The following is a 15,035-nucleotide window of genomic DNA, read 5'->3' on the forward strand; positions in this document are numbered from 1 at the left end:
AAGGGAGTGAGGAGCTGTAGCTCATTTGCATGAAAAACGTGCCCAAATAGGTGCATTTTGGACATGTTATAACAAATGATCTGTGGGGTGTTTTGATCAAAAACTTCACAGACAGATTGTAGGCACACCTGAGACTTATATTACATCTTGTAAAATGGTCACGATATGTGCACTTTAAAAAGTTGATATGCAATTTTAAGTGTTTAAAAATAATTTTAATGTCAACCATAAATCTTTAATCACATATTAACCAGCTTCTCAAGTATGACCCTCTATTAGACTAGTCGTAATACAATGTGAAACTGAAATAATTTTCTGTCTGTCTGTGTTTTATATCCACATGCTTTAGTCTATAAATACACCTTGAAACCAGACTGTCAAGGCCGTTTCAGTAAATAATGACCACACGGTGCACTGCAAAGTTGTTTATTACATTGAAATGGTCTAGTTCGTACATACACAAAGGATGTGTTTATGCATAACAAATATGATTAAATAATAAACATGCAAGTATGACCGGAACTTGTATGCACCTCACAGCATGAACGTAGAAGTACACATTCAACGAGGTCTTAAAAGACCATTACTGGAAAATAAGGTAGGCTACTATTTGTGAGTATAAAGATGCTGCGCTCATTCCTTAGTTTGTAAAAGTTATGCACTTATGCAACAAAGCTCTACGAGGCAATAACTGTACATGCATTTCTGTACATATCAATACTTAAAGCACAAGCTTATCTGGTCATGCATTAATGTCATGTTAGAAATTATATTTTAAATAATGTGTGTATTGTGCCTCGGCAAAGACCAGAAGTGTTATAAAAAACGTTATTGTGGTTTAATAAGAGGCACCTGTGAATATTTTTGATTGTAATTTTTAACAGAAGAGCCTTCAAGCTTACTGCCCGATCAATGCCCTGTGATTGTTTCCCTTTTCCCAACACTAGAATTAGTGCTGGATTATAGTAAAGTTTATTAAAGTCCCTGATTGCTGTAATTCTATAAATCCCAAAATGCCTCAGTTGATTGCATCTTTAGACATTGTCATTAGAAAACTTGAGGCACAAACAAGTGAAATGTTATAAGGTCACACAACCACAAACTTAGCACCTATATTACACACACAGACCAAACTTTGCAATTACAGCTAACATACACAACACAACAACAGTCCTGAGAATGCTGAAATGCCAAACTATAAGTATTTGGCAAATGCTACTAAGCAAGTGCTTCTAAAAAGTGATTTCTATCCGACACATCCGATGTGATACGCACACAGGAAATCTGGATAAAACCTCCCAAGTGCTCTCAAGCTTTAATCCTCAAGGGCTGAAGTACATCTCTTTGGTGAGCATTGAGACAATGCAGGGCATCTGTTTCTTGGCGTCAAAGCCGGGAGTGTTGGAGGTCGACTCAAAGTCGAGCGCTACCTTACAGTTGACCCTGGTCATGATATGCATGAGCTCAAGTTCTTTGCCATATTTTGCAATCATTTCACATAGAGACTGAATGAACCATGAGCCGGTCATTGTGTTTCTCCAGGAGTAATAACCTGAAAGAGGAAAGACTTCTGTTAAACATCGTATACTTACAAGCAAGTGATTTATTTAAGTTGATGTGTCTCAGTTAAAGATGCCAGGTTATGGTAGTCTGCTCTACCAAAACCGTATGTATCTTTGGGGGCATGTTTGCACCATTACTTAAAGCAGCTGTATGTATCATTGACTTTTAGCGGTTAAACTTAGTACGGCAGTCTAAATTCAAAATATTGAAGATGTTTTCTTTCTGTCCCCCTCTTTGGTTGCCAGACACATACAGGAGTAGTCCATGGTCTTATTTAAAGGAAAACACCACCGTTTTTATTTTTATTTTATATTTTACTATGTTTTTACCTCAACTTGGACGAATCAATACACACCCATCCCCTTCCAATGTGTGCACCCCCAATCCCTGCACAGCGCTTCGTGAATGTGTTAGCATTTAGCCTAGTCCCATTCATTCCTATGGCTCCAAACAAAAGTTTTATTTTGTGCCACCATACTTACTCGTGTAACTGCTCATGTACATGTAAATAGGGAAAACATGGAAGGCTTACAAATTTATCCCTGTTTGGAGCTAAAGGAATGAACGGGGTTAGGCTAAATGCCAACACATTCACAAGGCGCTGCACAGAGACCGAAAGTGCACGCACTGAAAAAAGATAGGTATGCATTAATTCATCTAAGTTGAGGTAAGAACATAGTAAAATATTGAAAAACAGTGGTGTTTTCCTATAAAGGACAAGTTCGGTATTTTGCACTTGAAGCCCTGTTTTCGGATTGTTTGTGGTGAGGTGGAACGGTTTTGACTGAAGTTCGACGTGTGCGGCTGCCCCGAGAATTTTTGGGTGTTTGTGTTTCACCTCTACAGTGGGTTTGGTGGTGCACTGGAATAGTCCTTCCTGGAATGCATTGAACTTTGGTTTGCAAAGACGTGGGGCTCACCGATTGGTCGGGGGTGTTCACTGGTGTGCTCACACAAAAATCGCTGCAAAAGATGCTTTCCAACAGGTGTTTTAGCATTCGTTGTTAACTTGTGGACCTATTTTTACAAACGCCTCACACCCGTACATTCTTCTTCCGTTGAGAGCTAGAATAATAGACACTCCAGCCCAGATGGTGGCGCTACTCCGCCATTGCCAATTGCAAGAATAGAAACAAAGTTCCCGGCGCGGAGTACTACCGTACCTCACAGCACATCAAATACAAGTCAATGGAGTTGGCAAAAACTACGATAAAACCTGTTGGAATGCATATTTTGCAGCGATTTTTGTGCGAGCACACCAGTGAACACCCCCGACCACTCGGTGAGTTTCACGTCTTTGTAAACGAAAGTTTAATGCATTTTGGGAAGGGTTGTTCCGGTGCACCATTGAACCCATTGTAGAGGTGGGAGGTAAAACACGGGCACCCGAGGATTCTCGGGGCAGCCGCGTGTGTCGAGATTTCAGTCGAGACCGTTCTGTTTCATCATAAACAGTCTGGGGGCGGGGCTTTAAGTGTAAAATACCGAACTTGTCCTTTAAGCAACCGTGAACACTGGCAACTGAGCTGTCAAATTACACTATTGGGTAAATTGGCAGTGGGAAGGATCATAGAGACCAAAAAAACAGCAGACAATCCGACACAATAGGCATATTTCAAAAAGACAATAACTGGCTACATCCATGTTTTTCAGAGATAGGAAATAGATATAGGAAATAGGAAAATTAACCATGGTTTTACTACAGTTAGCACCAAAAAAACATGGTTACTGTGGTAAAACCATGGTAACCACAAAATAAACATGGTTTTGACAACCATGGTTTTCAAAAACCATAGTTAAACCATGGTAAGTGTAGCAAAAGCATGGTTTTGCTAATGGTAATCAATACACCATAAAAACATGGTTACTACATTTTTACCACAATAAAACCATGGTTAATTTTCGTAAGGGGAACAGAGCATGTTTCTTAAATTTTCAAATATATTATAATATTTAGTACAGTGAAAAACCTACATACAGCTCCTTTAATTTGCATAATATTTAGTGTATGCGGTACCAAAACAACACATAAAAATAATTTGCTGTAATTTGTCCCCTGTGTGTGCAGTAGCACAATATGAGGAAATGTGCATTTATGTCTATGTGATGTGTCTTTTGGAAGTCATTGTGTCCTGTTTGTGTGTGTGTCAGCACCTGGTGCTGTCGAATAGGCATACAGGAAGTCGGCCTCAACAGGGATCCTCACAGAATCACCTGGGCCGTCTGTCTCTATACCAGGATCCAGCTCTGTACCTCTACAAGCCTAAAAAACAAAACGCAGCAACACAGTCAACCCAGAAAAGAGCCTCGCATTTACATTTTTCTTATAAAAGTAATATTCCACTTAAAAAAAAAAATCCTGATAATTTACTCATCCCCATGTCATTCAAAATGTTGATGTCTTTCTTTGTTCAGTCGAGAAGAAATTAAGTTTTTGGAGGAAAACATTCCAGGATTTTTCATAATTTAATAGAATTTATTGGGCCTCAACAGTTTACAGTTTTAATGCAGTTTAAAATTCCAGTTTCAACGCAGTTTCAAAGGGCTCTAAACAATCCCAAACGATACATAAGGGTCTTATCTAGCAAAACGATTGTTATTTTTTTGCAAGAAAAATAAAAAATATGCACTTTTAAACCACAACTTTTCGTCTTGCACCAGCCGTGTGACCTGCCAGCATGACCTTACGAATTACGTAATGACGTCGAAAGGTCACACTTGCGGACAATTTTAAACAATAAACTAACACAAAGACATAAATTAGTATCATTCCTTATACAACAACATCGGAACAGTCCTCTTTCTCCACACTTGTAAACACTGAAGCGGTAATTTTGCTTACGCCCTGCGTGACCTTTCGATGTGATGAAGTAAATACGCAAGGTCATGCTAGCACGTCACACAGCTAGTGCAAGACGAGAAGTTTTGGTTTAAAAGTGCATTTTTTTTCTTGCCAAAAAGTCGTTTCGCAAGATTAGACCCTTATGTATCGTTTGGGAATGTTTAAAGCCCTTTGAATCTGTCTTGAAACTGCAATTTTAAACTGCATTGAAACTGTGAACTGTTGGGGTCTAATAAAGTCTAATAAATTGAGCAAAAACCTGTAATTTTTTCCTCAAAAAAAAACCTTACATTTTTTCACGACTGCACAAAAGAAAGACATCAACATATTGGATGACATGGGGGTGAGTAAATTATCAGGATTTTTGTTTTATAAAATGAAATATTCCTTTAAAATACTTCACTCCAAGAGGATGGCAGACCCACCTGTATGAAGAAAAGTTTGGGCTTCCCCACTAGTGTTGGGCATCGGTCCCCTCTGAAAAGGCTTGTTAAGTCCTTGATAGCCACGTGACCATCCGTACCAAAAAACACACCATCATCTCCGTGACTCAACAACACACACACAAACGAAGCACAGCGACTGTGGTTGTCCCTGGCAACTGGGAATAAAAGCAAACGGCACTTAATGTTACTTTTTATTTGCAAAAGCAGGCAACAGTATAAAATATATCATTTTTTTTATTACATATTGGCAAAATCACAAGTAACTGTACCGTAACGTTTGCTTTTTCACACCTAGTTTGTTTGAGCCCTCCAAACGCTCTCGGAGCAGTTCAGGGTGTATGTAAACTCAGACCCTCCTAAAAGGACCCAAAAGTGAACTGAACTCAGACCACGTCCGGAGGTGGTCTGAGTACAGTTCACTTTTGGGTTCTTTTGTGAACACCAAAAGGACTGAGGTCACATTCGGCTAGTTCCTTTTTTGGTTCACTTTGAGTGAACTGGGTTTGGTTCTTTTAAAATGAACTATATGTGAAAACACCCTTAAAGGGGTAGTTCACCCAAAAACGAAAATTCTGTCATCATTTTCTCATCCTCATTTAGTTCTAAACCTGTATGAATTTCTTTTTTTCTGATTAACACAAAAATTATATTTTAATAAATGATAGTAAACAAACAGTTAATGGTACCCATTGAATTCAATAGTATTTGTTTTTCCTACTATGGAAGTCATTGGTTACAATCAGCTGTGTGCTTACTATCATTTATTAAAGATATTATAAGAAAACGCTTATGTTGAGCATTTCATTGTCGCTTATTCATAGAAGTGATATGAATAAGGAGTGCTTAATTATGTTATATCCAATATCTTTGGTTTTATGCAGAGATGATTATATTTTTCCCTATTGTATTTGAAGGCTTTAACTGTTTAAAGGTTGTAGGTCTTAAAAATAACTATCATCCAGAGAAACAAATAAAAATGTGCCAATTCATTTTTTTTGTGGACATAATTAAGTCCATACCTGAGGTTAAAACCTGTAAAATCTGCTGAACTGTCTGGTCATTGTAGATTTTCACATTGTATCCAAGCTTTCGAAACACGTTCATCACGTTTCCTGCATCTACGTCTGTGCCGTTGCGTTGGTTCATGCCTGTAGGACGTAAAGTGCAGATACTGATGTATGTCCTATATATAACTGCTAAACGAAACACACACCCCAAAAAAGATTTACATACATTTCCTTCCAGAACAAATTCATGTTTAATGTATAGATAATAAATAATAATAGTATAATAAAATAACAAAATAGTTCATTTAAAGAACAAAGATGACAACGTCAATGCGTTTAAACAATCATGTCAGTATGATGAGCATCAGAACTGACAACTTTCACAAAAACAGGTGTGGTTGTCCCAGCTTTCTCAAAAACGAACACCCTCAACTGCAGAAAAAAAGAGTGTTACCCGTCCTGCGGTCGAAGTTCTTGTTGTTGATGATGACACAATAACCAATGTTAGGGTAGTCCAGGCTGTATCTGAAGGGGTGCGACTGAGGCTTTGCATCCACTTGCATGGCCTGCTGTCCTGATGGCTCATCCTTACCAGCACTAGATCACATATACAAACAAATGCATTACAATCAGATTATACAAATCTGCATTCATTCGCATTAAATTTAGCCTAATAGGTGAAATTTGATTTGACTTTTTTGATTTTGTCTTATTTATTAGCTTCAAATATAATTTAAAAGTATTTGTGTGGACCATTTAAACCTTTTAATCTTAATAATTAGTTATCATTATTTGTGTGAGCAGGGTTTAAGAGTGAGTAAATGATGACAGAAGTTACATTTGATGATGAACTACCCATTTTAACTGGTGTACTCAAGAGCACAATGTTTGCTGAACATCAAATCATCTCAGGATTAAAAGTAAGTTACTGCACTTTAGTTACCAACCCAAACTGGGAACCACTTTTGCAGATGCTTTGCTACCAAAAAAAATCTGTATCAAGTGCAGCACAGAAATGGTAAACCTGGACGTCTGCATCATAAATAAGTTAATAAATGCCAATGATATTATGATAAAAGCTTGATCCATATAGAGACCGTTTCATCGGACGCACGTGCGGTGACGCGATACGCGTCTGGTCCGAACTTTACTTCCGGTTTCGTTTTTTTTTTTAATGGTTTGACAATTTGCTAAACTGAAATCTTGAACAAATACCTCGTCGAAAATAACAAATGTTTTGGTTTCCTAGGTAATCTACGTGTTGTTTATTTTGCTTTTTATATAAATAAACTACGTTTAAATACTTTGTTTTTATTTATTCTTTGCGAAGTTTACCGAAAGTTACGTGTTGACCACGGACGCCGCTTGTTAAACCGTCTATAGTAAAATACAGTTTGTTTAAAATCTCTAAATCTCTCATACATTAATCTAGTCATAATTGGGAACTATGCATAATATAAAAGACCAAGCAGGAACAAATCAATTTATACATTTAAACACGAAAGAGAACAAGCAAAGCATTAGGAAATCCAATACTGTCACTCCTGAAAGCTGCATAGCAACAGTCGTCAAGATGATCTTACTCTGTTTTGTCCTCGCGCCGCGCGTCCACGCAGTCTCCGTTCATCTCCAAGCAATCGTTAACACTTTTCTAAGAAGTTAAAAGGGGGTTTCCTCCAGAAGAAGCTGTTGGGAAAGTAAACGAAGCCGTTGGAAAAGTAAACGAAGCTGTTACACTGGCCACAGAGAATGCACGCGCAGGGTTGTGCTCTTGCAATAAGCCAATGAGAAGCCACGCGAAAAAAAAACACCATGACGTCCTATGCTTAAATTATAATATAATTTGTTTAGCAAATGGTTATAGCATGGTGTCATACGTAAGTGATTGTTGTATTGTTTACTGAATAGGCATATTTTGTGACTCAATAATAATAACAAAAATAGATGATAAAATATCAATAGGTGTACTTTCCCACACGAAGAAAACACTAGCATAATTGAGTATTTACTACATCTGTTGTACAATTCCTAGACAGTATACTGATTGTATACTACGGTATTTAGCCTACGTCAGTTTTATCGACTTGATATATGTGGCCGCAGTATAAATTAACAAAGTGTAGTTATTGTATAACGTTACTAGTGTGTTAGACACTTCACACCTGCAAATAATTGACATACTGGGTGTGATTCAAAACCTAGTGATCTGCATATCTAAACTACAAAGCACCTTTTGGACCTTAAAATGCTGTCAAGACAAGCAGCTGCTCATGGTGTTTTAAACCACAACCGGGAGGGTCAAGTTCCGCGTGTACTATGTACGACCAACAATAGTGCAAAAAAGGAAAGAGAAACAGACACTTCTGAAAAGTTTAAATACTTTAACGTTTTAAGCGCATACTTGTATCATCCATAAGTTTACAGGACAGTGGCGTAACGTTACATATATCAACTAAGATTTAAAGTATGTCTGCGTTGCATTGCGTTTCTTTGTTTGCATTTGAACCGTCAAACCGATAAAAGAACGATACAATCATTGCGATTTTAAAGTGAACGGTCGAAAAAATAGCATAGATTCTTACCTAAATAGCAGAAAACCCTCTGTTATTCAGAGCTTGAAATGTTTATGCTTCCCAAGACAAAGCGGTTACTGAACATCCAGGAAGTGTTAACAAGACTACACTCGTGTCACTATGGGAGAAAGCGCACTACACTGCGCGGAAGACATGCGCTACAATGTCGCCCTCTGTTGGACAGTTTATTGCTTTACATTTACGCGCTTTAATTCAAAGTGATTTGCATAAAAGGTGTACAAAAGTGGTTTATTATAAATATTTACAATTTATTTTAAAGTTTAAAAATAGTTCATTCAAATGTAAGATTTATCTCTCATTTTAAAATGTATTAATTGATGTACATAAAATATATATTTTAGAATACATAGAATATAAAGTTAAGATATAGTCTTGCTTGGGCTTACTTTGTCATAATTTAAGCTCATATGTTTTCCAAACAAGCCCACATCATGACTGATTTACCAAAAATATATTCATATACAAAAAGTAAAACATACATTTATTTATCCAGTGACAGAGAAATAAAAAAAATCCTTTTACTAATGTTTGTGAGTGCTCATCACCTATACCGGTAACATTCATCAGTTCTTCAATGCCTCATGAGAATCAACTCTCGGCCTCCAAACTGTTTTGCTAGCACAGACAAAATTGTACTTTGCCCTTATGGTAAAAGTGTCATGCCTCTATGATTTTTAGACACGTGTTGTAGTTTTCCCTTTTTTTATTTTCTTGCTGAGAATAATTAATTAGCAGACATCTATTATATAATGGTGCCACACAGTGGATAGTTTGTATAGGCCTATTTAAATATGTAAATGAAGGTATGGTACGGTAGGGTAAAATATTGGTGGTGAAAGCACACAAAGATCTGTTATCATGAAACACTTTCATTCAGAAGATCAATAAAGTTTGTAATTAGAGATATTCCTCATTAAAACCACATTCCTATTTGGTCTTAAATGGTTCCACGATGAATAATGGTGAAAAAAGACACTACTGTGCAAAAGTCTTAGGCCACCACCAGCAGACTTGTTGTTTTAGAAGTTTTAATGTCCATCCATGTTTATTTTTTAATATATTTTATTTATATATATATATATATATATATATATATATATATATATATATATATATATATATATATATATAAATGTTCAGGACTAAATGTCTTCTTTAGGCATCGTCAGTGTTTAGTGTGACCTCTCTTGGCACTAAACACATCTTGAGCGTTTTTAAGCAGAATGAAGTAAAAAACTAATTTCTTTCATTTAGGGGTGGTTTTCTGGACAGGGATTATCTTAATCCAGGACTAGGCCTTAGTTCAATTAGGAAATATAAGTGGTTTTAACAAACATGCCTTCCTAAAAACATTACTTCTCTGCATTTTCAGGCAAAACAAAGAGCACTGATGTATTTTAAGATATGTCAGTGCAAGATGTTTTCAGTTTGGACAGCTCTTACATTTATTTTAGTCTAGGACTAGCCTAATCCCTGTCCGGGAAACCGCCCCTTAGTGTTTGTAGTTCTTAATTCTTTAGCAATCAATCTTTCAGTAAGGGTTGTGGTTTGACCCATGAGATTAGTTTTGTACACAAGCTAAAAAAAACCCTCATGTTTCCATTTTAGGAAGTACTATTTGTTCATACACAAAAAACAACACATGTATTTCTTATTTGACATAATATCAAAGCATTTACGAAAGAAATTGCATAAAAATTACAAAAATATATTTATTTCTAAAGAGTCTTGAAACACCAAAGTTTTGGGTATTGTTGTGTGAGGTACAGCATGCACATGCATGGGTTTAACTCAACACTGACAATGTGATTTGCAGTCAGCATTTGAAGTGGATCCAAAACTTTCATAAGAGTTTTCCTAAAACCAAAATGTGCATCCATTTTTGTCATAGGTCAACTTTTTTTAAACTTTTTGATCAACTTCACATATTGATAGGCCTTTCTATCAGAACCAGCATTCACTTTTTTTTCTAGCAATATCAGCTAGCTCGTCTGTTGTATCGGACCACATGGGCCAGCCTTCACTCCCAATGTGCATCAATGAGCCTTGGCCGCCCATAACCCTGTCGCCGGCCCACTGCTTTTCCATCCTTGGACCACTTCTGATAGGTACTGACCACTGCAGACCTGGCACACCCCACAAGAGCTGCAGTTTTGGAGATGCCCTGTCGTCTAGCCATCACAATCTTGCCCTTGTCAAAGTCCCTCAGCATTTTCCTGCTTCTAACACATCAACTTGTCCTCAAAGTTGGACTCCTTCTGAAATTGCTCTAGTGGAGTCCATGCCTCGATGGGTCAGGGCTGTTTTTGTGGCAAAATGGGGACCTACATAATATTAGGCAGGTGGTTATAATGTTATGGCTGATCGGTGTATATATATATACTGTATATAATACACACCAGAAAACTAATGTTCTGTCAGACTTAGTCAGACTGTTCCTGTTTTTTATTTCTGGCAACAGCCTTGCTAATATGCCTATTGCTATGATAAAAAATCCACCTAACAGATGATCACACTCATTAACCATTTATGGGATAACATAAGCTAAACATCTAGCTTTAAACACTATAGGGTGGTTTTCCGGAAAGGGCTTATCCTAGTCCTAAATCTTGTGCTGACATATCTTGTGGCATTTTTTTGTCCCAAGATGTAAACCAGTAATGTTTATGTAAAGTATGATTGTATAAAACTGAAATGTCCTAATATGACTAAGTCCTAGTCCTGGATTAATTAAAAACATGTCCGGAAAACTACCCCTCCGTGTCTTAAAAATGTGCAGTATTTCAGATGTATGTAAATAAATAAATGCATGAGGCAAACACCCATTTTAGAGAATAATTTATTGCCAGTAGTAAAGCAGTTAAGCTAGTGGCAGTATTTAATAAAAATCATAAAACAAGACCATAGCATTGCTCACACACACAGACCCCTGAAAAAGTCACATGTCTGTGAATAATCTCGCACTATAAATAGATTGGGTCCCATTTTCATGGTGGAAAAATAAAGATGTTCCAAAGTCACAATTTACAAACAACAAATAAACAAAAGAAAAAATAACACATTACAAGAATATGCATTGCAGACGACCATCGACTGATCCGTGCCGTGAAGCGCGATTCATACCCTTAATTATTTTCTTTAAAATGTCTTCTTTGCTTGTCAATGAACATACAGTAAGGCGAATAATGACACACCATTTGAATCGGTATACTACTTTTCCTGTCTTTTTTTTTTTTTGGAAAATAAAAGGCAAAAAAATATCTACAAAAACCTAGTAAAACCTTGAAATCAAAACTGTACATTAAAATTTACATTACAAATGAATGAAGATTTGTATAAAAATCAGTTTGCATGGTTTTATCTATTTGAATACAGATTTCACCTTGAAATGATGCTTTTTCTCTCAAACAACAATACAGTTATGTAAATTGTACATCAGCATGGTCGTGTCAGACATCTTGTGCATGAGGATTGGTACTTTTTAAAAGTCTTTTTATGCTCTCTCTTCAATACTATGTTAAATAATAATAACAGCCCGCAAGAATTACCGGAGAGAACAGAGTTTTGCGATAACCCGGCGAGAGAAAGACTGTGTGCGCAAGTGTTTGGCATTAGTGTTATGTTCGCTTCCGTTCGTGTACCGTTGCGTGATTACGGTAGTAATACACAGTCAGGGTTTCATTTAGGCACTTTTGTTATTTTGCTGCGGTGGATCCAGTGTCAGACTTCAGTATGCTGCTGTTGGTGTTGAGAGTCCAGTGGCGGTATCACCAGCCTCTGAAACTGAGTTCCCTCCTCCTCTCCGCCGCTCTCGAAGTCGCTCATCATCACCTCCGACTCCTCGCAGCAGGCGGACATGTCCGAGCAGGACGCCGTTGACGTGTATAGCGACAGAGATATGTTATCTGCGGCCGGGGGATTGAACTCGCGGCCGAAGCCTAGCGGGAAGCCTCCGCGCCGGTACCCTCCGGTGGTGGAGGACGTGATGGTGCTGGAAGGGTTGGTCTGTGGTTCTGCGTCTGAGGAATAATGGTGCTGGGGTAGGAACTGGGTGAGGCTGTAGAGTTGGGGTAAGGGTGGGCGATGGCGCACCGCAGACCCTCCGGGACTGGAGGGGGTGCTGTTGAGCGCCCGTGTGGCAGACTGCAACGTGTCGTAGCGTTCCCCGTACTCGGGCACGGGCGGAGGAGGTGGTAGGTCGTCGTGGGCTGGAAAGTCATCGGGTGGAGGAGGGAAGTCGCTTTCGATGTCGTATCCGCCCGGATAATAGTCTGTGTCCAGCAAGGCAGGGTCAGTGTAAAGGGTGGGTGGGGACTCCCCTACCTCATACTGAGGGAACTCCTGGATTCCAGGAAGTTGAATGCTCGGCATCCAGTCAGATGTGTCCCAATGATAGCCTGTTGGATGAAAGATAAAAGTCAGTGATAGTCCAACATACAAATGACGCGGATTAGATTTGAGTTACGCACAGAATCACAAGAGGACGACTGGAGTCAATTCAGCTTCACTGAGGTTAATTTAAAAAATAAATTTATACGACAACTGAATTGACTTCAACACCCTCATAAATCACCACGCAGTTAATATCGGCTTAAGTTAGCAGTCAATTAAAACCAAATGCATGCAACGTCAGTATCACACCAACACAATGCACATCACAGTTTAACAAAAATATTACACTGGGTCGCACACAGATACACACACCACACATGTACAAACCACAATAACTCAAAATAAATTTATATAGATCAAAAGAACCATCACAAAATCTGACAAAACATTATTAAAGATCCATTTGTCCACAAATTTAATTATGAATCTTTCTGTGAGTTTTGAATGAAAGGGCTGAGTGAATTTTTGTGGCGATTTTACTGGGAACACAAAAGCAAAAATCAATAAAACACTATTAGTCCTGTGACAAAAACAGCTGGTTTTAAAATGAGTTTTGAAATGAGAGAGTTCATATAAAAGGGAACTTCTTTTGTCACAGAACTGTGGGCATGCAGAGTTTTGTTATATTGAAGGAGGGTCAAACAAACAAAATCAAAAGGCTTCAGGCAAACCGAGCAAAATAAAAACCATCACCTCTTGGGTTCTTGTGTTCATGAGCCGAGAATGACTCTTTAGACAAATGCGAACAGAAAGAGAGAGAGATGAGAAAATGTCAGATACTAGGAGATACTTCAAGTGAAGACTGTAGAAGTAACAAGAGAAATACAGCGTATATGAAGATGATCTTTATGCCATTTGCTTGCAAGCAAACACTGTGCATGCAAGGCAGAGAGTAAGAAATGTTTCTGATTCGTAATTTAGTGATCAGATTTCAATTCGCCATCTTAAATTAACCAAACAATGATATGCAATTAGAATAAAATGAGCGTCTGATTGGCTAACAAGGCATATCATTGAAATCTACATGGTGTGGCAAGTCAAAGAAAGTGTTGCTGGATAAGAAAATGGCATTCTTGAGACCTCATAATCACCCATAAGAAGGACGCAGTAACACTAAGGAAGCAGTAAAAGTATACCTTCTTTCTCCACCGAGTCAACAACAGAGCTGACAAGGTGGATTACAGTCACTAGGGAGGCTTGTAGGAAGGGCAGATAAGAGAAATCTAACATTAATTTTTTGGAAGTGAACATGACAGAAACGAAACACTGGACGTCGAGATAGTGACAGAGAAAGGAAACAACATAGAGACTATAGACACTTCATTCAGTGACAAAACCGATGGTTAATTTGATTGACTGCTGTGTCTAAACAGATAATAAGGTTGGTTTTACACAATTTCAAGTCCTATATTTGTTAGCTTTTGACTGAGATCCTGTTTATACCTGGTATTAAGATCCGCTCTAGTGATCCGATTACAATTGGAAACAAAAAAATTGCGTACTGCTTTTGAAAAAACGTCCAATTTTGTAAACGCATCGAACGTGCAGAAGCCTTCATTGAATACAGTACAGTACAGTACAGCTTCATTGTAATAACTAAAAGTTCATGCTTAAAGGGATAGTTCACCCAAAAAAATTTATTCTGTCATCAGTTAAGTACGTTATAAAGCTGCACTGCAAAAAATGACTTTCTTACTTAGTATTTTTTTTATCTTGTTTTCAGTACAAACATCCAAAAATTCCCAAATTAAGATTTTTCTTGATGAGCAAAATGACCTAAGAAAAAAGTCTAGTTTTTAGATAAAAATATATAATTTTAGCAAATTTGTGCTTAAAACAACAACAAAAAAAATCTGACAATGGAATAAGAAAATATTTCTTGAATTAAGTTAAATATTTCTTATTCCATTGGCAGATTTTTTTTGCTTGTTTTATGCACTAATTTACTTAAAGTTTATATTTTTTGTCTAAAAACTAGACATATTTTCCTAGGTAATTTTGCTCATCAAGAAAATACATCGTAATTTAAGAATTTTTTGATATTTTTACTTACAACAAGAAAAAAATAGTAAGAAAGTAATTTTTTTTTGCAGTGTAGTAGAAATATCTAAAATATCTTAAATCATGATGATTTTTCTTGATGAGCAAAATGACCTAAGAAAATAAGTCTAGTTTTTAGACAAAAAATACA

At 37.3% G+C, this 15,035-nt stretch overlaps 2 protein-coding genes across 15 annotated transcripts in view; both read right to left on the reverse strand.

Moving 5' to 3' along the window:
* Nucleotides 1-410: 410 nt before the first annotated feature.
* Nucleotides 411-8,599, reverse strand: casp3a (caspase 3, apoptosis-related cysteine peptidase a). Of its 4 annotated transcripts, none has more exons than XM_055205694.2 (7): nucleotides 8,441-8,599; nucleotides 7,442-7,544; nucleotides 6,313-6,455; nucleotides 5,871-5,999; nucleotides 4,831-5,006; nucleotides 3,718-3,826; nucleotides 411-1,552 (listed from the first exon to the last, which is right to left on the reverse strand). In XM_055205694.2, the coding sequence occupies exons 2-7, from the start codon at nucleotides 7,483-7,485 to the stop codon at nucleotides 1,323-1,325; spliced, it is 831 nt and encodes a 276-aa protein (XP_055061669.1). In that variant the 5' UTR covers nucleotides 7,486-7,544; nucleotides 8,441-8,599; the 3' UTR covers nucleotides 411-1,322. The 4 variants fall into 4 exon arrangements, with proteins under 4 accessions (XP_055061669.1, XP_055061670.1, XP_055061671.1 ...); XM_055205695.2 differs by having other exon boundaries at nucleotides 7,442-7,565; nucleotides 8,441-8,589; XM_055205696.2 differs by lacking the exon at nucleotides 7,442-7,544 and having other exon boundaries at nucleotides 8,441-8,562.
* Nucleotides 8,600-11,273: 2,674 nt separating this feature from the next.
* The window catches only part of fat1a (FAT atypical cadherin 1a), a 98,122-nt gene continuing 94,360 nt past the window's right edge, over nucleotides 11,274-15,035 (reverse strand). For 3 of the 11 annotated variants that reach the window (XM_073865510.1, XM_073865515.1, XM_073865503.1), the window contains 2 exons: nucleotides 13,538-13,573; nucleotides 11,274-12,849 (listed from right to left, as the gene is read on the reverse strand). In XM_073865510.1, the coding sequence (XP_073721611.1) occupies nucleotides 12,173-12,849; nucleotides 13,538-13,573 (713 nt within the window). In that variant the 3' untranslated portion in view covers nucleotides 11,274-12,172. The other 8 variants (XM_073865537.1, XM_073865511.1, XM_073865521.1 and 5 more) reach the window with 6 other exon arrangements.

Source organism: Misgurnus anguillicaudatus, chromosome 3, assembly GCF_027580225.2.
Source record: "Misgurnus anguillicaudatus chromosome 3, ASM2758022v2, whole genome shotgun sequence".
NCBI classification, from domain to species: Eukaryota; Metazoa; Chordata; class Actinopteri; order Cypriniformes; family Cobitidae; genus Misgurnus; species Misgurnus anguillicaudatus.

Coding starts and splice junctions, on each gene's coding strand:
- casp3a (XM_055205694.2), bottom strand. CDS start 7,485: ATGAACGGAGACTGCGTGGACGCGCGGCGCGAGGACAAAACAGA. Junction 6,456..7,441: donor CGGCGCGAGGACAAAACAGA/GTAAGATCATCT, acceptor TATGTGATCTAG/TGCTGGTAAGGATGAGCCAT. Junction 5,007..5,870: donor TTTACAGGTTTTAACCTCAG/GTATGGACTTAA, acceptor TTTTATTCCCAG/TTGCCAGGGACAACCACAGT.